The following is a 22,500-nucleotide window of genomic DNA, read 5'->3' as shown; positions in this document are numbered from 1 at the left end:
TTGTGTGTACGTTTCAATCATTATAAGAAAAGGAGAATATTCAGTAAGATAATAATAACATTTAAAAAGACAAATGCTCATCAACAGATAAAACCGAAAAAAACGAATGAGCAACTGGCACACCCTTCCTTGATCACAGCATACATATTAACATATTATCATGTTAAACGAAAACATTTAGGTAAGAAAACAAAAATTACATTTTAAGATAAAGTGAAACATTTCAATGATATAATAAGAAAATATTCAGTAAGATAATTATACCATTTGAGAACATGAAATCACATGTCCGGCATCTCCTCAGAACGGTATGACAGCCACGGCACTGCTCTGCTTTCTCAAGTCCATCACGGAGAGAGGGTAAAACTAAACATAATGAACTGGCGGTTCATACCGACCCCCCCCCCCCCCCCCCCTGCTGAACTTGGACTTCAGTGAGGTTGTTGGCAGGACAGGGGACTGTTTTTGTGGTCAGCTCCCGCCCCCCTCCCTCCTCCCACCTCCCCTCCCCCCCCCACCCCACCCCCCCTCGGCCCCCCCCCCCCCTTGCTTACGGTTAAGTGGTGGCGGGTGACATCGGGTGTGAATCCACCCCTAACTGCCAGTTAAGCTGAAAATGCGCACTGCACGGCAAAGCAGGGTTAGAGCAATGAACGGGACAAAGGGAATAGCGCATGGCGGCTTTCACTCTCAACTGAAGCATGGGAATGCTTTTGCTTTTATGGAGTAGATACAAGCGTACACATGTACACTGGCACGTAAACCCTTGCACCGCACACACACACACACACACACACACACACACGTACGCACGCACGCACGCACGCGCGCACAGAGAGAGAGAGGGTGGGGGGGTATACAAGAATCAAACAACCCATGTAATATTCATTGTCAGATGACATTAGCAAGCGATAAGCAACCAAGAATTGGAAAAATAATATCCTTTTTTTTTTTTTTTTTTGATTGTTGTGCGAACATAGGACGGTAACTTTTTATCTATATGTATGTGTGGTCCTCGTAAGTTTTATGAAAAATCAAATTCATTCCACACACACACAGTGTACACACACACACACACACACACACACACACACACGTGTGCGTGCGTGCGAGAGTCTGTGTAGAGCCATTCCACCAGTGACGGGGGCAATGTGTTGTTTGCTGGTGGGTGTTGGTTTGGAATCTGACACCCAGTCAAAAAGGTCAGGTTCACAAACAGGTGAGGACGACTTCCTGAAGAATGGTATATATTCTCACAAACTGGCCTCTCACTGAAGACACTGACGGCTGTTTCAGGCACACGTGCACCATAAACAGCTTGAAAAATGCGGTTGAAAAAATGGACATATCAGCCAAAACTGTACACTTACTCAATTGTGTACTTTTTCCATTGCAAGAGAAGGGAGGAATATTGTGTAATGTCCCGTCACACATATCGGTGATTGAAGACATTTTGTTAAAGTATTAATGTATACATTTGAGTGTTATCATTTAGAAGGGGTGGGAGATGTGAATGAATGGAGAGTTGGGGGAAACTGGGTAAATGAGGGAGGGGGTTGGGTGAAATTTGTAAAGAAATTTTTTTTTAAAAATCTGAATACAATTACAGGAAATTGCTTGAAGGACTTCGTAAAAGAGAAGTCGCTAAACTAACAAGCGAAACAACTGACAATGAATGCAAAAAGATTGCAAAAAAAAGATTGCAAAAGAAGTTCATGTGCAAGAAAGCCCATCTGGTAAAGAGCGCTGCCCACTACAATCGCTATGTATAGCACTGTCTGCCGAAATGTCAGCATCAGTTTATCATGTGTCCAAGAGGAAAACTGTGCACGGTACAACGTGGTTCTTTACTTTTTGTGAACCCTGTATGGACAAGAATCACGACTGGGTCCCTGGTTTCCTTCCTTGCTTCGCTTTCAGCTGTCCAGATCAAATCTAATCATGTCCTCTCTCTCTCTCTCTCACTGTGTGTGTGTGTGTGTGTGTGTGTGTGTGTGTGTCTGTGTCTGTGTGTCTGTGTGTCTGTGTGTGTGTGTCTTGTTGTTGCTTTAAATAACGTTAACAACAACTGTGTTAACCTGTTCAATGCCAAATAATTGACTGACACACGTGACATACAACAGTGTTAGTGTGTATGCATTTCAGTTGCTTGTTATTTCCCCTGATTTCTCTTCAGTTTTCTTTTCTTTTCGTCAGTAGCATAAGCTGAATTATCCCCCTTGGAACTAGAGCTTCAAAACGCGATTTGCCAGTAACATAATCATTGTCACTGTCACTGTCTTTTTTCAGTCTGGGGGAAAAAAACAACAGTTTCACCTCTCTCTCTCTCTCCTCTCTCTCTCTCTCTCTCTCTCTCTCTCCATCTCTCTGTCTCCATCTCTCTCTCTCTCCATCTCTCTGTCTCCCCCCCTCTCTCTCTCCATCTCTCTGTCTCCCCTCTCTCTCTCTCTCCATCTCTCTGTCTCCCTCTCTCTCTCTCTCTCCATCTCTCTGTCTCCCTCTCTCTCTCCATCTCTCTGTCTCCCTCTCTCTCTCTCTCTCTCCATCTCTCTGTCTCCCCCTCTCTCTCTCTCTCCATCTCTCTGTCTCCCTCTCTCTCTCTCTCTCTCTCCATCTCTCTGTCTCTCTCTCTCTCTCCATCTCTCTCTCTCCCTCTCTCTCTCTCTCTCTCCATCTCTCTGTCTCTCTCTCTCTCTCTCTCCATCTCTCTGTCTCCCCCACCCACACCCCCACTCCTCTTTCTATCTCCTTTTCGGTCCGGGAAAAGACCAGTTCCGTCAGCACCTCATCAAAGAATGGTCAATGTAACGCAGAAGTGGCCACTACCACCCGCATCCCGGATTGTGACCACTGAGCAGTGACTGTTGATGACTGATCTACAGCCGTCACCCCGCTGTAATGACCAGGTATTGTGCTGTCTTGTCATGTATTGCATTGCATCGTATTGCATCCCATTGTATTGCATTGCATCGTATTGCATCCCATTGCATTGCATTGTATCGTATTTGTATTTGTATTTCTTTTTATCACAACAGATTTCTCTTTGTGAAATTCGGGCTGCTCTCCCCAGGGAGAGCGCGTCGCTACACTACAGCGCCACCCTTTTCTTTTTTTTTTTTTTTTAGCATCGTATTGCATCCGATTGTATTGTACTGTATCACTCTTTGTCACACGGACAAAATAAAATTCTGGGTCTGAAGTTCGGGCTGCTTTACCATGGGAGAGCGCGTTGCCACAGTTCAGCGCCACCTAATTAATGATTGGTATCCATCTGTGACCCACAGGACAGGCTACCAGGACATTCAGGGCTCTGCTGTGTTCAACAGACTGAGCTACAAGTAGTGGGGATGGGTTAATGCTGTTCTGTACTGGTATGAGTCATCATGACCGCTGATCATTCTCTTTACTTTTCTATTTAATACATTTTCTGATGTGAATACAGGACAGCAGAATGATGAACATGTACAGGAAGACAAGAAATGGCACAGGACACTTTGCCGTCCTCCTTGTGAGAATGTGACTGTGACAGCGTGTGATTTTAGTTCCAGAGAGAGTCCGCTGGTCATATTCACACGCTTGGAACACACACACACACACACACACACACACACACACACACACACACACACACACAACACAGAGAGAGAGAGAGAGAGAGAGAGAGAGAGAGAGAGAGAGAGAGAGAGAGAGAGAGCAAAACAGCGTCCCAACACAACATTACAGTACAACATAGTTCAACGCCATGCAACTTAATGCGCTTCTAAAATATACGATGTGTCACAACACTACACTACACACACACACACACACACACACACACACACACACACACACACAGATCATGGCACAACACAGCACAGCACAGCACAGCACAGCACAGCACAGCACAGCACAGCACATGGCGGACTCACGGGCAGGTACAGCAGTGACTGAAGGCCCGGTACTCCGTGTTGCTGTCTGAGATCACAGAACTCCTCCAGTGGTCTGTCCCACCCCAGCCGTTCCTCCAGGAACCTGGACCCACAGGATGCACGTGCACGTGTCTTTTTCTCTTTCGGTTTTTTGGATTGTTTTTTGTTTTTTCACGTTGGTGCGCGCGTTGTGGGTGATTGTGGAATGTGTGTGTGTGTGTGTGCGTGTGTGTGTGTGTGTGTGAGAGAGAGAGAGAGAGAGAGAATGTGCAATGTCTGTGTGTGTGTGTGTGCTTGCATACCTGTAACATTGCGTTAGTTGTACAGTGTAATCTGCGTTAGTTGTACAGTTTTGGTCTTCGTTTATATTTGCTGCTTTTTTTTTTTCTTTCTCTTCTTTTCTATGTTCACATGCGACTGTCATCACTTTTAAAAAAAAATCATAAAAAGGTGAGAGAGGATGGGGGGGGGGGGGGGAGAGCTGTATCGTGAGTCGGAGGAAGCAGGAAACATGGAACGTGCAATCATAAATAAACATTGGAAACTGAATACAAGCGCAATTGAATCAAACTGGTTAATGGACTTCGTAAAAGGGAAGTCAGTCGTAAATTTAGCAAGAGAAGCAACTGGTAATGAATGTAAAAAGTTTAAAATACTAACGTTCGCAGTACTGAGCTACAGACGACAAACTTTCGTGTATGAAAATGCAGAATGGGTGGAGAAAAGACATTTATTTTGATCGTATATTTAGATCGTTTTTTTTCGTTCAACACATTCTTTTTCAATGACATTTCTTCACAGTGAAAATGGAGGTGTACATAAAACCCAGACTTACTGCTTCGCACTGCTGTAGGTATCGTAATAATCCCCGTAGGTTTTCCAGAATCGGTTCGCAAACAGTTCCCCTGAAACAGCGAAAGGCAACGTAATGCCAAACAGCCCACTACACCACAGTTTCAGTTTCAGTATCAGTAGCTCAAGGAGGCGTCACTGCGTTCGGACAAATCCATATACGCTACACCACATCTGCCAAGCAGATGCCTGACCAGCAGCGTAGCCCAACGCGCTTAGTCAGGCCTTGAGGAAAAAAAAAAAGGTGAATAAATGATAGATAAGCTTACACAAATAAATAAATAATAATAAATAATAACTATAATGTAAAAAAAAAAAAAAAAAAAAAAAGATGTAAAACATGAAGACACACATTCACATATACACCCACACATGCATAACAGATATGCACCGAACATGCAGTACATGCAGTACAACCACACAGACAAACATCACACAAACATACGCACGTGCACACACACACCACAGGTAAATGAGACTGACAAGCAGAGATTGCACAAACGTGAACACGTACGTCCTCACACAGACAACAAAATGATATAGTCAGAAAAAAAATGACCTTGCTAGAGTAACCCTCCAAGAAACTGTCGATGGAGGGACTGGGAACGGAAGACAGAAAACGGGGGGTACCCGTTATGCCGCCGTCCCGCTATGCCGCCGACCCGTGATGCCGCCGTCCCGCTATTCGATGATTTTTGAACAAGCTTTTCTCGGCTGTTTATGAACCAATCTTAGTAAAATTTGGATCAAAGCTCGGGGGCTATGATGTCTACCGAATGTATGAGTTGAGACGCATTTGCGCCATTTGTGACGTCACAGTGGCGCAAATTGCCAAAATTTTGATCACTAATATCTCCGCTGTTTATCAACGGATTTCCTCCAAATTTCAGTTACGTGTTCATTATACTAGGGACTATAAACGGTATAAGTAATAAGCTCACGATGACGTAAATCATGTTCTATTTTTAGAATGCGCAGTTCTCTACGCAAACAAGCTTTTCTCAGCTGTTTATGAACCGATCTTTACGAAATTTGAAACAAAGGTCGTAGCCTATGAGGATTCGCGAATGCATACGTTTGGACCCAGTTGTGCCATTTGTGACGTTACTGTGACCCAAATGTCAAATAAAAAGGGAGATTATTAGTATGGCTTGCCCATCTTTTTTTGTCTTTTTTTGTGACAAAAGACAATCCGTAAACGGGTCGGCACAACGGGTCTCGCGGCACAACGATACGCTCCCCAGAAAACTACAGACTGATAACATACACTGCAGACTGGACAGGGGAAGCCATTTGGACAGAGACCCAAACTTTAACACAACCGACAGACCTGGAGGAACAGGGTGTTCAAACAGTTCTCAGCAGCGCCCCAGTGACTCTCCCGCAGAGTTGAGGGAGAAGAAAGAGAACAAGAAAAGAAGACAAGATGGACAAACAAAGATTACACCCAAGTCCGAGCGAGCGTGCACAAACAGACATGTACCTATGTGTGTATGTACAAACAAGGGGATAGGGATGTTTTAGTCAGCTTGGTCATGGCCTCGTTAGGAATGATAGTGTCAGTCTGTGTCAATACAGTCGCAAATAAAACACGGATGACCTGTGATCTTTCCTGTCACAATGTTTATCATTTTTAATGACACATATAATTCAAAACAAATATACACTTGCAAACAGAAAAGAAAAGAAGAAAGTGGTGGTTCTGCCCTGTACTGACGCACTCTACCCGGGAAGAGCAGCCCGCATTTCACACAAATATACTGTACCAATAGATAGATAGAGACAGACAGACAGACAGACAGAAAGAGAGAGAAAGAGAGAGAGAGAGAGGGGGGTAAGGGAAGTAATCAGAATTTATTTCAGTAAGGCTGACGGAGTTGTCTGCTCCAAAATCTATTCCTCCTTGTTTGCAAATGCAGTGCCAAGAACTGTTTTACCTCTCGGAGACTGGGTGATTAAAAAAAAAAGGGGGAGACGGTGGGGAGGTGGGGGCCGGTGGTGGGAAGGAGGGTTGGGTGGAGAGGGGGGCAGGTTATCATTAAAACCTTGAGTGGCCGTGGTCTGGGTGCTAGTCATTCGGATAAGGCGATAAACCGAGACCCCCTGTGCAGTATGCACTTACCGCACACGCTTTGATAATGAGGAGGGAGGGGAGAAGAAGAAGAAGAAGAAGAAGAAGAATGACAAACACACTTGCACACAGAAATAACGAGACAAATAGAAATGGGTGGCGCTGCACTGTGGCGACACGCTGCGCCATGTAAGAGCAATCTGAATGTCACACAGAGAAACCAGGATGTTGTGACAAAATTATAACTCATTACAATACAAAACAGAGTAATGCAATGCAATATAATACAATAAAAATAAATTAAAAAAAAACAACCCATTTATACAACACAATGTGATACACCCCGCCTCCCACCCCCCCCCCCCCACCCCAAAAAAAAAAATCAGTATAATGCAATTCAGTGCCAAACGATTATGCTTATCTTTAATGAAATAGAAGACAGACTGTTACGGTTGCGAAAACCAAACTGCGTGGCCTTTTGTCGGAATTTGTTGTCAATAGTTGTGTAAAGTTTGGTGCACGTGCTCGCTGTGTGCGAGTGTGTGTGTGTGTATGTTTGAGCGCCGTGAAAGTGGATGACCTAAGCGTGGGAAACGAGGAGCAACTGCGTGAAATCGGTTGATTCGTGACAATACTCAAGGATTCAGTGGGAGTGATGGCCTAGAGGTAACGCATCCGCCTCGGAAGCAAGAGAATCTGAGCGGAAATGGTTCGAATCCCGGCACAGTCGCCAGTATTTTCTCCCCCTCCACTAGACCTTGAATGGTGGTCTGGACGCTAGTCACTGTGCGGATGAGACGATAACCCGAGGTCCCTTGTAAAGCATGCACTTAACGCACGTAAAAGAACCCACGACAAAAAAAAGGGTTGTCCCTGGCAAAATTCTGTAGAAAAACCACTTCCTGCAGGCAGGAAAAAATGCCAGGAAAAAAAAAGGTGGCGTTCTCAGTGTAGCGACGCGCTCTCTCTGGGGAGAGTAGCTCGAATTTCACACAGAGTAATCTGCAGTGACAGTTTTCAGTTTCAGTTTCAGTAGCTCAAGGAGGCGTCACTGCGTTCGGACAAACCCATATACGCTACACCACATCTGCCAAGCAAATGCCTGACCAGCAGCGTAACCCAACGCGCTTAGTCAGGCCTTGAGAAAAAAGAAAAGAAAAAAAAAGAAAAGGTGAGTAAATAATAGATAAGCTTACATGAATAAATAAATAAATAAATAATAATTATGATATAAAAAAAAGGTAGTAGTCATGATAATAATAATAACATAATAATAATAATAATATATAAAAAAAATAAATAAATAAGACAATGATGATAAATAAGCAAATAAATGTAAAACATGAAGACACACATTCACACATACACCCACACATGCATAACAGATATGCCCCAAACATGCAGTTTCACAGATATGAAAGCACAGTCAAATACATATAAACGTACATGAGCTCCAACACACACACACACACACACACACACACATTACCCTGCACCTCCTCTACCAGTGACAAAAAAAGAGTAATACAATACAATACAATACAATACAATACAATACAATCTGGGGGACAGTAAGCGGGCCAGAACTCAAGAGACTGTCCATTTTCCCTCTGTGTGTGTGTGTGTGTGTGTGGGGGGGGGGGGGGGGGGGTCAGGGAGGTTTGTGATACCGGCGGACTTTCAAACATAGTACACGCGCGCGCGCATGAACTGTACCCACACATGCACGCACGCACGCGCACACATACACACACATACACACACACACACACACACACACACACACACACACACACACACACACACACACACACACACACACACACACTCGCACACCCGTGTTGTGGTTTGGTTTGCGACTTACACTCCCCACACCCTCCCATTCCTTTCCGCACTCCCCCCCCCCTTTTTTTTTTACTGAACTAAAAATAGACAGGGAAGGAGGTTTGCTGTCAGAGCTCTCCCCCCCACCTCCCCCCACCCCTCTCGCCCCCCACCCCCCTTTTCACTGAACTAAAAACAGACAGGGAAGGAGATTTGCTGTCAGAGATCTCCCCCCACCACACCCCCCCCACACACTCCCCCCCCCCCCCACACACACACACCCCTCACCCCCCACCCCCCTTTTCACTGAACTAAAAACAGACAGGGAAGGAGGTTTGCTGTCAGAGCTCTCCCCCATCCGCCCACCCCCTTTCTCATTCAGGGTAACCAAAAACACAGACCGGAAAAGAATAGGAATGAGAGAACGAGAATAAGTAAAGACGAGAAAGAAAAGAAACCAAGAAAGGATTAACCCCTGACGTGCTGCCTCTGGGTGAAATGAGGTCAGGGTGACCTGAATTGGAGGCACACAGCACTTCTTGTGTTCGTTTTGTGAGTGATGTAAGTGATTGTACGAAAGTAAGTATTGGTGTAAGTGATTGTACTGAAGTAAGATCTGGTATAAGTGACTGTGCTGAAGTAAGTATTGGTTAAGTGATTGTACTGAAGTAAGTACTGGTGTAAGTGATTGTGCTGAAGTAAGTACTGGTGTAAGTGATTGTACTGAAGTAAGTACTGGTGTAAGTGATTGTACTGAAGAAAGTACTGGTGTAAGTGACTGTGCTGAAGTAAGTATTGGTGTAAGTGATTGTACTGAAGTAAGTACTGGTGTAAGTGACTGTGCTGAAGTAAGTACTGGTGTAAGTGATTATGCTGAAGAAAGTATTGGTTAAGTTATTGTACTGAAGTAAGTATTGGTGTAAGTGATTGTACTGAAGTAAGTACTGGTGTAAGTGATTGTGCTGAAGTAAGTACTGGTGTAAGTGATTGTACTGAAGTAAGTACTGGTGTAAGTGACTGTGCTGAAGTAAGTATTGGTTAAGTGATTGTACTGAAGTAAGTACTGGTGTAAGTGATTGTGCTGAAGTAAGTACTGGTGTAAGTGATTGTACTGAAGAAAGTACTGGTGTAAGTGATTGTACTGAAGAAAGTACTGGTGTAAGTGATTGTGCTGAAGTACATATTGGTGTAAGTGATTGTACTGAAGAAAGTACTGGTGTAAGTGATTGTACTGAAGAAAGTACTGGTGTAAGTGATTGTGCTGAAGTAAGTACTGGTGTAAGTGATTGTGCTGAAGAAAGTACTGGTGTAAGTGATTGTGCTGAAGTAAGTATTGGTGTAAGTGATTGTACTGAAGAAAGTACTGGTGTAAGTGATTGTATTGAAGTAAGTACTGGTGTAAGTGATTGTGCTGAAGAAAGTATTGGTTAAGTTATTGTACTGAAGTAAGTATTGGTGTAAGTGATTGTGCTGAAGAAAGTACTGGTGTAAGTGATTGTGCTGAAGTAAGTACTGGTGTAAGTGATTGTGCTGAAAGAAAGGTAAAACAGTCCCAAGAGGAAGAAGAAGTCCAAGTGAAGAATGACTGACAGCTGACACCCTGACCTCTACGTTCAATCCTGTCTCAGCAAAGTGACAGCCCGGCCTTCACTGACAAGCAGACCCGTCAGCAGCAGTCAAGGAGTTAACACTGACAAGCAGACCCGTCAGCAGCAGTCAAGGAGTTAACACTGACAAGCAGACCCGTCAGCAGCAGTCAAGGAGTTAACACTGACAAGCAGACCCGTCAGCAGCAGTCAAGGAGTTAACACTGAGAAGCAGACCCGTCAGCAGCAGTCAATGAGTTAACACTGACAAGCAGACCCGTCAGCAGCAGTCAATGAGTTAACACTGACAAGCACACCCGTAAGCAGCAGTCAATGAGTTAACACTGACAAGCAGACCCGTAAGCAGCAGTCAAGGAGTTAACACTGACAAGCAGACCCGTCAGCAGCAGTCAAGGAGTTAACACTGACAAGCAGACCCGTCAGCAGCAGTCAAAGAGTTAACACTGACAAGCAGACCCGTCAGCAGCAGTCAAGGAGTTAACACTGACAAGCAGACCCGTCAGCAGCAGTCAAGGAGTTAACACTGACAAGCACACCCGTAAGCAGCAGTCAAGGGGTTAACACTGACAAGCACACCCGTCAGCAGCAGTCAAGGAGTTAACACTGGCGACAGAACCGGCACAGGAAAAACAGGTCCTACCACACCGGCCGGGGTATGTTATCATGGCAACAATCTCCATGTCCCGTCTCCACCCTTATCCCATCCTGTTGGGGTTACACACACACACACACACACACACACACACACACACACACACACACACACACACACACACACACACACACACACACACACTCACACACACACACACACACACACACACTCACACACACACACACACTCACACACACACACACACACACACACACACACACACACACACACACACACACACACACACACACACACACACACACACACACACACACACACATACATTTTCTCCACACTTTTCCAGTCTGTCTCACCCTGTGCCCCTCCCCCACTCCCCCACCCCGTCCCCCAAACAACCCTTCAGCACCAACTCCCTTTTGCTCCTCCCTTTTTCTCCCCACCTCCCCCCCCCCACCCCCGGATTCCCCCCTCCCCTTCCCTCCCCTTCCCCCTCCTCCTCCTCTTGACTCCACCTCCGTCAAGTACTCCTACACTTACGTGACCTCAAAGAAGCACACGTGTACGGAAAGTCCGTGTCACAAACCTCCCGGACCCCCCCCCCCCATACCCCATCCCCCCCCACAACCCCTCACTACATGCCCGATCCCACATCCTCTTCTTGTCCCGTTAATTAACTGTGACCTGAACTGTCAATCGCTTACCACCAGTGTATAGACAGACGCGCGACAGGTGGGGAAAAGAACAAGTTTGAAATGAGAATTGTTTCAATGTTTGAATGGGACTGCCAGGAACTGTGTGGAGAATAATACCACGCAATGCTGGGTATGACAAATGACAAATGATGTGAAAAACCTGTCGACGGTAGCCATTCCCGGGAATTTTTGCCATCCATTGATAACGACAAAGAAAGTCGGTAAGAGTGTGAAAGACCTGACCAAACAATACAACAACAACAACAACAACAACCCAACTTGAAGTCAGTATCGTCCATGACAAAGACGGCACGTCATAAACTGAACAGCTTACCGACTTGGGTGGTGTCTGTCTCCCAGCCGTTCACTGCACTGTGCAACTGCAACATGACACACAGCACTGGTTTATCAGTCATACACAACGACACACACACACACACACACACACACACACACACACAGGTCGCGTGATTACACACGCCTGCACACACTTTTCTGGCACAACGACAATTATTTCAGTCTCGAAACAATGTGACACATTGACACTGCTTTCACTCATCAATCACTGTAATACACTGACACTGACTTCAGTCACCAAACAATCACTGTAACACACAGACACTGACTTCAATCATCCAACAATCACTGTAACACACAGACACTGACTTCAATCATCCAACAATCACTGTAACACACAGACACTGACTTCAATCATCCAACAATCACTGTAACACACTGACTTCAGCCATCCAACATCACTGTAACACATGGACACTGACTTCAATCACCAAACAATCACTGTAACACATTGACACTGATTTCAATCACCAAACAATCACTGTAACACACTGACACTGACTTCAACCATCCAACAATCACTGTAATACACAGACACTGACTTCAATCATCCAACAATCACTGTAACACACAGACACTGACTTCAATCACCAAACAATCACTGTAACACACTGACACTGACTTCAACCACCAAACAATCACTGTAACACACTGATTTCAGTCACCGAACAATCACTGTAATACATGACATTGATTTCAGTCACCGAACAATCACAGTAATGCATGACACTGATTTCAATCACAAGAAGAACACTGGAACATACTGACGCTGATTTCAGCCACAAAACACACAGTGTAATACCTGACACTGCTTTCAGTCTCAAAACGCACAATGGAACACACTGACACTGATTTCAGCCACAAAATGCATACTGTAAATGTAAAATACTTGACACAAAACGCACAGTAATAATACTTGACACTGATTTCAGCCACAAAACACACAGTGTAATACCTGACACTGATTTCAGTCACAAAAAGCACACTGGAACATACTGACACTGATTTCAGCCACAAAATGCACACTGTAATTGCATCATACAATACAATGATTTCAGTCACGAAACACACAGTGTAATACCTGACACTGATTTCAGTCACAAAAAGCACACTGGAACATACTGACACTGATTTCAGTCAAAAAACACACACATGGGAAAACAATGAGATTGATTTCAGCAACACTGCACTCACTGAAAAAAAACAATGACACTGATTTCAGACACAAAACGCACACTGAAACACACTGGCAATGATTTCATTCACAAAACACACACATAGGAAAACAATGAGATTGATTTCAGCAACACTGCACTCACTGAAAAAAAACAATGACACTGATTTCAGACACAAAACGCACACAAAGGGAAAGCTGAAACACTTGCAATGATGCACGACGTAGAGCGTAATGCCAGGTAACACAACTGTAACACAACTGATTCTGTTCTAAACGCCCTGCCAACACCAAATGGTAAACACACCTTCACAAACAACCCTTCCAAGTTATTTCCAGTCACTGACTGACAGCGCGCACACTACAAAATCCCACACACACCCAGATTCGTGGCCTCCTGCTCTGATATCAACCATTCAAAAAAGCCCAATGTATATTTTCGTATTTTATTTCCCACAGTGCTCCGCCCAAAAATGCATGTAACCGTGTCGATTTAATGAACTCACAATGCCATTCCCACGCAAGTGTTAACTGATTTCTGTCGTTTAGCATGACTTACTCGCATTATCTAAGTTACTGTTTGAAGTTTCAGCTGTGTGTGTGTGTGTGTGTGTGTGTGTGTGTGTGTGTGTGTGTGTGTGTGTGTGTGTGTGTGAGTGTCAGTGTGTGCATGAATGCACGCATGTGTGTGTGTGTGTGTGCATGCGTGCGCGCATGTGTGTGTGTGTGTTTGCGCGCGCGCGCGTGTGCGTGTATGTGTGTGTGTGTTCGTATGTGTTTGTTTGTGAATCCATATGCGCATGTTTGCAAGCACGCGTGCACTCGCATGTGTAGGTGGGTATGCGTACGAGAATGCGCGCATATACGTGTAAAAAAAAAAAAAGTAAAGAAAGAAAAGAAATGAAAGGCGTCTTCGTAAAGGAAGACGATTTTAAAAAAAAAGATTTTAAAAAAATCTACCAAAAAAAAAAAACAACCAACAACAAAAAAACAAACAAACAAAAAACCAAAAAACCCAACAACAACAACAAAAAACCATATTGAAAATGGGAGAAGTAAGAGAAAAATAAGATCAGGTTTCGATTCGTCACCACCTTTCAGCACAGGAGAAAACCGCACGGATGAGTTCATCTGTCTCCTTCGATCTACGCACAAAAAGGTCCATTGTAGCCACCAAAGTTCCGTGATGCGTCAAATGCTTAGTTTCCATTACACTTTCAGTCTAAACAGCACTGCCGGCAAGTGACTGACTGACTATGCGAGGGACCTGGCAAGAAGACACAGGTGAAAAGAAAGCGGCTGCTGTTTTTATATCATTTTACTTCCTGCGTGTGTTGTTGTTATGGGGTTTTTTTTTACATGACATTTTGTTTTTGCTTTTGTTTTACTGTTGCTGTTTCAGTGTGAGAGCTCTTGATTCCAGGCGTTTGCTTTGCGAGGACTGGGTCAATAAAATCATATAATTATTTATAATGCCAAACCGCATCTGTTAATTAAAATCGGACCGAGTTTCAGTTTCACTTTCAAAGAGGTGTCACATTAAGCTGACAAATCCACGTACCCCACATCACATCTGCTGTGGAAAAACCCCAGCAGATGCCTGATCTTCCCATTAACCCCACGTGCTGGTCAGGTCTTGGGTGATTAAAATGATATAGATAAAAAGAATACCAATAAACGATTGTGAATACAGATAAACTGATAAGTGTACTAATACATGCATACATACATATCTATCTATCTATCTATCTATCTATCTCTCTCTCTCTCTCTCTCTCTCTCTCTATATATATATATATATATATATATATACACACATATATGATAGTCGTGTCCGACTATGGCTTTCAGAACAGCAGAGGAGGCAACTGCTGTCCCGACTACTTAGGCTATAGTGGAGGGTGTCTTGCCCAAGTTACATCCCCACTCTCTCGGCCAAGAGGGTTTCAGGACAGTCGGCATTGGGATGGTTCCAACAGGCCAACTAGCCCGCAATGCTGCAGCACTAAGAGCCAGCGCAATTTTGCCTCCTTGTTTGAGTCATAGTCCTTCACAAAAGATTAAGCTGTGAATGATTTCCCAACTGCACTGGAGAAAACATTGATAATACAGCTCTCACTTTGCTGTTGGCCCAACTGTAAACTTATGTCAGCCTTTGATATAAGATATACTAACAAACAAACTAACCAACCAACCAAACAGGACAGATGCTGTTGGCCCAACTGTAAACTTATGTCAGCCTTTGATATAAGATATACTAACAAACCAACCAACCAAACAGGACAGATGCCTGACAAGCGCATAATTCCACCTGACTTGCTGGTCTGGCCTTGGGAGCCTTCTGAATGCTACGTTGTTATTTTTAGTATTAATTTATGTGTATTGTATTGTATTGTATTGTCACAACATATTTTTCTGCGTAAAATTCGGGCTGCTGTCCCCGGGGAGAGCACGTCGCCATAGACCAGCGCCACTCTTTCTTCTTCTTTTTTTTCTTTTTCCTTTTCTTTTTTTTTTTTTTTTTTTAGTTCTGTCTGCAGGTGTATTTTCTGTTTCACTATCACAGCGGACTGTCCTACACATTCTGTTTTACTGTCACATCGGACTTTCCTGCAGAATTCTTCTTTTGCCAGGGACAACCCTTTTGATGCCGTGGGTTCCTTTACGTGCGCAAAATGTATGCTGCACAAAAGACACAGGTTTTTCATCTCACGGGGAAGTGAAAATATCGGTCTTTATACGAGACTCGAACCCGTGCACAAACGGTTCCTCGTCGGGCGCATTGCCACTTGGTCTCTCTCTCTCTCTCTCTCTCTCTCTCTCTCTCTATATATATATATATATATATATATATATATACACTATGTATGTCAAGTCCACTGATAGAGGTGGCATTGTCACGCACAGTGACTCAGCACAGCCGCTCAGACAGGATTACGCTTCAATGCCTTTCACGGTTGACGACCGGGAGAGGGCGTAGAGCGGAGGGGTACATGAAGGTGGATAGGGGGTGGGGGTTTAAAGGGTGGTGAAGGTGGGTAAGCAGGTTGGAGGGAGGGGGTTTTAACTGTAAAAAAAAAAAAGGGGGGGTGGGGGGTGGGTGGGGGTGTTGGTTGGGGGTGGTAACAAGGATATCCTTACAAGATCTCAATGCTCGACAATGCTGACAACGCACAATCATATTAGAGAGAGAGAGAGAGAGATTCAAAAACTTTAGTACTCAAGGATAAAGATTTTTTGGCATCGCCTAGTCTTCAAGTCTGTCCTTGTGACAACAACAACAATAACAACATTAACGATAACGACACAACAGTAATAATTTTGTAAACACTGCTGCATCTACTGCTACTACTACGAATGATAATAATCATCATTTTCATCATCAACAGAGTAAAAAGTAATGAAACGAACACATTCACACATTCACATCGACCCATCCCCACCTCCACATACATACACATGCACACACTCTCTCCACCCAACACACACACACATGAAAGAGACTCAGGACGGTGCATTCACTTCAGGCTCTGGCCCTCGTGAAACGGAATGTGGCTATTATAACCAGTTGTCTATTGTAATACACACACACACACACACACACACAGTGTACACACGCGTCCCACACAAACACTGATCACCACAGCTCCCTGTTCCTTCCCTGTCTCCCATCACGTCCAGCCCCCCCCCCCCACCATCCCTCCTCCCTGTACCCCCACACCCTCCTCCCCCAAAGCAGTATGATCCTGTTTAACTCACTCAGTACGGCCAGTCCTCTCTTCTCCTCTACACGGACCCCTCGGATGTCCAGTGGGTGTCTGAATGACCCAACCTTTAGCTTCCGTCGTCAGAATTGTGGTACTCTTTGTCAACATTCACCTCTTCAGTGTAAGAGCCTTCCGCTTGCAATATTTTGATGATGGTAATTGGGGTGAAACGCTGTTAACGTCGTCTCTTTCGCCGTTCGTATGGAGAGAGTGTCCGTGTGAAAGTGGTGTCCGTGTCGTTTCCTGTTCAAATCCTGATCCCCCTCCCCCCTCTAACACATACATCCACCTACTCCGCACACCCCCTCACCTACTCCATCTTTCGAAACCTGGAAGACACACACACACACACACACACACACGCACACACAAACACACACACACACACGCGCGCGCGCGTTTCAAAATTCAAGTTTTGATTATCCTTTCACTTCTATTAGTGTATGGAGGATTACTGCAAAATACTGTTTTCATGCCCAGACACACCAAAAAAAAAAAAAAAACAACTTGGCACACACACACACACACACACACACACACACACACACACACACACTGCTCTACTCTGTTCGGAGGTAACTTTACCTGATATTATGTAATGTGTGTGTAGATGGATAGACAGATAGACAGACAGATAGATAATTTTAAAAGCTAACATGTGCACATTGAATTTTTATGAGATTTTTTTTTTTAAACTCACACCACAGCTCCTATCCCTCACCCTTAGAGAGTTTTAAAATCACGTCACCAAAATAAGCTTTTCTTTTTCTTCTTCTTCTTCTTCTTTTTACGAAATAACCGCCCGTCTCAATGTCTGTGATTACATCAGGAAGGATGAGGAGAGAACACAAATTTGTTTAATGCCAAGTCACACTTACTGTGATTGCAAACATCTTGTCAAGTATTGACGTTCACATCTGAAAGCTGTCATTTAAAACTAGACAGAGCAGACAGGTAGCACAGGAGGGAGAGTTGTATGGTGACTATGAGCTATCAACAGAGACTTACTTAAATCTGATTTCATTAAAGGGTAGAAGGCTTAGTGACTTAATAGAAACTCACAAAATGTTAAATTGCTATAATGAAGTCAATGTAAATAATATTTTTAGAATGTCAGGTTATGAGAGTACAAGAAATTCAATGATGAAAATTTGTAAGGAGCACTGTAATACTAACCTAAGGAAAAATTCATAAGCTAATTGCACAAATATGGAATGCACTACCAATCGAAACTAAACTTGCACAAAATACTAATGTGTTAAAAAAAATCTCCTTGACATGAACATCAATTTAAAAGAAAAATTCTTAGACTTTGACGAATGAATTACAGTAAATAAAAACGAATGTGTATCCCACAAATAAAAGGAGACCGATATTGAAGGTGACATAAAAAAGTCATGAGGCCTAGGCAGTCGAACTGCCAGTCCCTGCACTACTACTACTACTACTACTACTACTACTACTACTACTACTACTACTACTACTACTACTTGGGGGAGACTGGGTAGTTGAGGGATGGAATCAAAGATGACTATTTGAAACGAACAGAAGTAAAATCAAAGAAACTTTCTTCAAAAGTGTAAATGAAAACAAAATCAGTGCTCCTATTGATTGTAGACATCACACTTCCGTGAAGGTAATGCTTCACTCAGAGAAAAAAAAAAAAGATATATGCTTAACTGTAACATCACTAAAAACAAACGAAGTAGCTGCGCGTCGATCCTCGATCGATACGAAGTCCGGTGCTTCACGGAGATCCTGACGAGAATGTCACTGAATGACATCGGTAATCGTTATATCCGGTAATTTTTTTTTTCCCCCATCATCTGCACCGTTTCAGTGGCATTACTCCCACGCCGCTCATTTAGATTCCCTCATACACGGCCACACCCGGGTTCGTCCATCACAGTTCCAGCGTCGGCAGTCCGCAGGGAACCATCGATGTTAGGCCGCCAGGAGGCCACACACACTCCGGTAATTTTAGCGGGAGTTCGTCGGTAATCAAAAACATCAGTGGGGGCTGGTTGGTTAGTTTGGTGGAAGATTTGGCAAATATGGATTGAGGACGAGGCGTTGATGGTGACCAATCTGTGATCAAGGGTTTGATTCCTGGTTGGACTTTTCTGTAGGGACCAGCTGGTTTAGATAATATTAAATTGTTCAACAGTACCCTTGATTACAATGCAAACAAAGACAAAGGAGCATCAACAAGCTTATACTGTGCTCACACGGTGCATTAAAAATTTAACATGACGGCCTGATGAATCATGTTATCAGTTGTATCAAATGACTGATCCATAAACAGTAAGTAAAGAAATAAAACAAATGAATACGCAAATAAGTAAACTAATGCTACTGTCAATATCAACATGAATTCAAATTGATATTCACCAGGGACCAGTTCTTTCAGCCATCAGTGAAAAGTTCATGGCGGACAGCAGCGAAAGCAAACTAAAAAACCAAGAAAGGCCCGCATTTCACTGAAACGCCGGAACTGAAGTATGCACAGACTTTCACAGGACGAGAATTGAACTTTACATCCGTTAATTATTCAGGACCGATGTCGAGCTGCTCGCTGCATATCGATCGAGGATCGATGCACAGCGCCGGGCAAAAACAAACACTACCCAAGGTGGTGTTACAGGCCTGACCAGCCCGTTGGGTTTCTGCCATGGTTTGATATCGCCTCTTGCTGTTTTTCTCTCTTTTTTGGTCTCTGTGTGTGTGTGTGTGTGTGTGTGTGTGTGTGTGTGTGTGTGTGTGTGTGTGTGTGTGTGTGTGTGTGTTTCCAAGCATATGTGATATAGCTGTTTCAGTTTCACTTTCTCAAGGAGGCGTCACTGCGTTCGGACAAATCCATACACGCTACACCACATCTGTTGAGCAGATGCCTGACCAGCAGCATAACCCAACGCGCCTAGTCAGGCCTTGAGTGCATGCTTACATATTTGTGTACCTATGAAAGTGGATTTCATTTTACGTAATTTCGCCAGAGGACAACACTCTCGTTGCCATGGGTTCTTTTTCAGTGCGCCAAGTGCGTGCTGCACACGGGACCTCGGTTTATCGTCTCATTGTGATATAGCGCATATGGATTATTCCAAACTAATACTTAAACAAATGCACTTGGTATTAAGACAATGTTTCGTCCGTAATGAATTACATGCCAGGAGACGGTTATATCAGGCGGTGAATCAGACCCACCGTTCTTACCACACACGTGATGGCGATGTCGATGTTCCTTGGAGAACAGAAGACGATGGACGATATTCCTGGCACTCAGTCCACCACGCCAGTGAACCACCAACTGTGTGTACCCCAAGTCACAGAGAAGGTCCGTGTGTCAGTGCAACTGAACACACACACACACACACACACACACACACACCCCTCCTCTTCTCCGCCCCTTCTCTCTCCTTCCCCTCGCAATGGTCGGACCGCGGACGACTCAACCGTGACGAACAGTCTTGATCCAATTGACTTTAATCACACTTCCCTCATTCCTTCCCCCCCTCGCCCCCCCAAACAACAACCCCCCCCCCATGTCCTCCCCCCCACACACACACACAACACGCTTCTCCACCCTCACCCTTCCCCGCCTTTCTCTTCCTTCCCCCCCCCCCCCACCCCGTCCCTCCCGTCTCTCCGTCCCCCTTCACCTCCCAGCCTCTCCACCCCGCATTACCCTGGGCTTTCAGCTGTCAGCTACAGTGGCTGTACTCTTCACCTTTCCTCTTACACCCCCCGCACCCCCTCCCGCCCCCTTTATTTGTACACCTTGTTTGGGCACGTATGGGTTTGCGAGTGCGCATGATTGTATGTATGTGGGGGGAGGGGAGAGGTAGGGTAGGAAAGTAAGTGGTTTTAGTGAACCAATTTTAGTTCACGACGGTTAGTGAGTGAACAAGACAGTGGTTGTTTTTGTTCCCATTCGGCAGTCGAAGGGGGAGGGAAAGAAAGGAAAAAATGTCACTGTATCAAAACAGCATACACATTATAAATCATGCACGCATCAATATCAATATATAACATTTACTAAACTGAGAGAAGATAAAATGACAGGGAGAGACAGGCGTGGTCAACAGACATTTTCATGGCGTTCCACTGTTGACGGTGGCCCAGTGGTTACAGTGCCGGATTCTCGCCCGAGTTTCCTGTATGGGTTCGACCCTTGTTTCGGTGCACCTGTATGGTGGGTGAGGGGTGGAGATTTTCCCCATGTCCCAGGTCAACATAATATTTATGTGCACACCTGTTGGTGTCTGAACCCCCCCCTCGTGTGTACACGCATGCAGAAGATCTACTTCTTCTTCTTCTTCTTCTTCGTTCGTGGGCTGCAGCTCCCATGTTCACTAGAATGTACACGAGTGGGATTTTACGTGTATGACCGTTTTTACCCCGTCATGTTGGCAGCCATACTCCGTTTTCGGGGATGTGTATGCTGGATATGTTCCTGTTTCCATAACCCACCGAACCCTGACATGGATTACAGGATCTTTAATGTGCGTATTTGATCTTCTGCTTGCGTATACACACGAAGGGGGTTCAGGCACTAGCAGGTCTGCACATATGTTGACCTGGGAGATCGGAAAAATCTGCACCCGTTTACACACCACGCGTCGTTACCGAGATTCGAACCCGGGACCCTCAGATTGAAAGTCCAACGCTTTAACCATTCGGCTATTGCGCCCGTCATGCAGAAGATTAAATACGCACGTTAAAGATCCTGTAATCCATGTCAGCAGTGGGTGGGTTATGGAAACAACATATCCAGCATGGTCACCACCAAGACCGTTGTATGTCTGCCCATGTGGCAGGGTAAAAAAAGTAAACAAACGGTCATATAAGTAACAGGTTACATGTCTGTGAGTGTGAGTGTGTGCAAGCGTGACTGATACCTGACTGAATGACACAACAAACAAATAATGAGCGCCCAAAGATCTCCAGCCGAAATTCCATTTTATATTTCTTCCTCTTTCGAAAATTAACCCGATCAGTTTCATGCATGTCTTGGTGAAATGGATCTGAATGGGTATCGTCCTTTGCTTGTCACACCAGAGGATATGGAAGAATCCAGCTGCACAGATGGATGTTTACAGTCAGTTAATGCTAGTAAGCGATGTACAATCAAGGTCTGGAACATTAGTTATGGGATGGAATTCTGCACCACCACAGGACGATAACTATCCATTACGTGGTATGTGTGTGCATCTCTCACAAACCTAACGGTTACACAACAAATAACATTTTTTCTGTTCTGTTCTGTTCTGTCTGTTACTTCTTTTGGTTGAAGATACACTATTTTAGTGCAGAGTTGACAGCTTTTGTCGAAAATGTCCTCAGGAAAAAAAGTATAATATGAGGGCGATGTTTACACAATCTAAATTCGAATTTTCGACGATGAATCACATTCGTGGAGTTACTGGCCAACTGTGACGTGTTAAAAATACTGTTTAAAACAATTATCTTTTCTAGAATTATACGCTGAATCTATACTGTATGTCTTTTTCCAATGTTAAAGGTCCCATCACCTATCATGGCCACCGGGCCAGTCAATTCATACCTGTTCCTGGGAACAGGAATGGCGGTGTCCAGTCCTCACCTTCCGCCGTCTGAACCTTCTCCGATG

At 44.3% G+C, this 22,500-nt stretch overlaps 1 protein-coding gene across 2 annotated transcripts in view; it reads right to left on the bottom strand.

Annotated features, from left to right (window-relative positions):
- LOC143297570 (uncharacterized) overlaps nucleotides 1-22,500 on the bottom strand; it is a 363,335-nt gene that overhangs the window by 211,976 nt on the left and 128,859 nt on the right. For both annotated transcript variants that reach the window (XM_076609950.1, XM_076609952.1), the window contains 3 exons: nucleotides 11,908-11,953; nucleotides 4,747-4,816; nucleotides 3,912-4,014 (listed from right to left, as the gene is read on the bottom strand). In XM_076609950.1, the coding sequence (XP_076466065.1) occupies nucleotides 3,912-4,014; nucleotides 4,747-4,816; nucleotides 11,908-11,953 (219 nt within the window). The remainder of the gene's footprint in view (nucleotides 1-3,911; nucleotides 4,015-4,746; nucleotides 4,817-11,907; nucleotides 11,954-22,500) is intronic.

Source organism: Babylonia areolata, chromosome 23, assembly GCF_041734735.1.
Source record: "Babylonia areolata isolate BAREFJ2019XMU chromosome 23, ASM4173473v1, whole genome shotgun sequence".
Taxonomy (NCBI): domain Eukaryota; kingdom Metazoa; phylum Mollusca; class Gastropoda; order Neogastropoda; family Buccinidae; genus Babylonia; species Babylonia areolata.
Note: the sequence above shows the minus strand (reverse complement) of the source record. Positions and strands in the feature narration are given on the sequence as shown.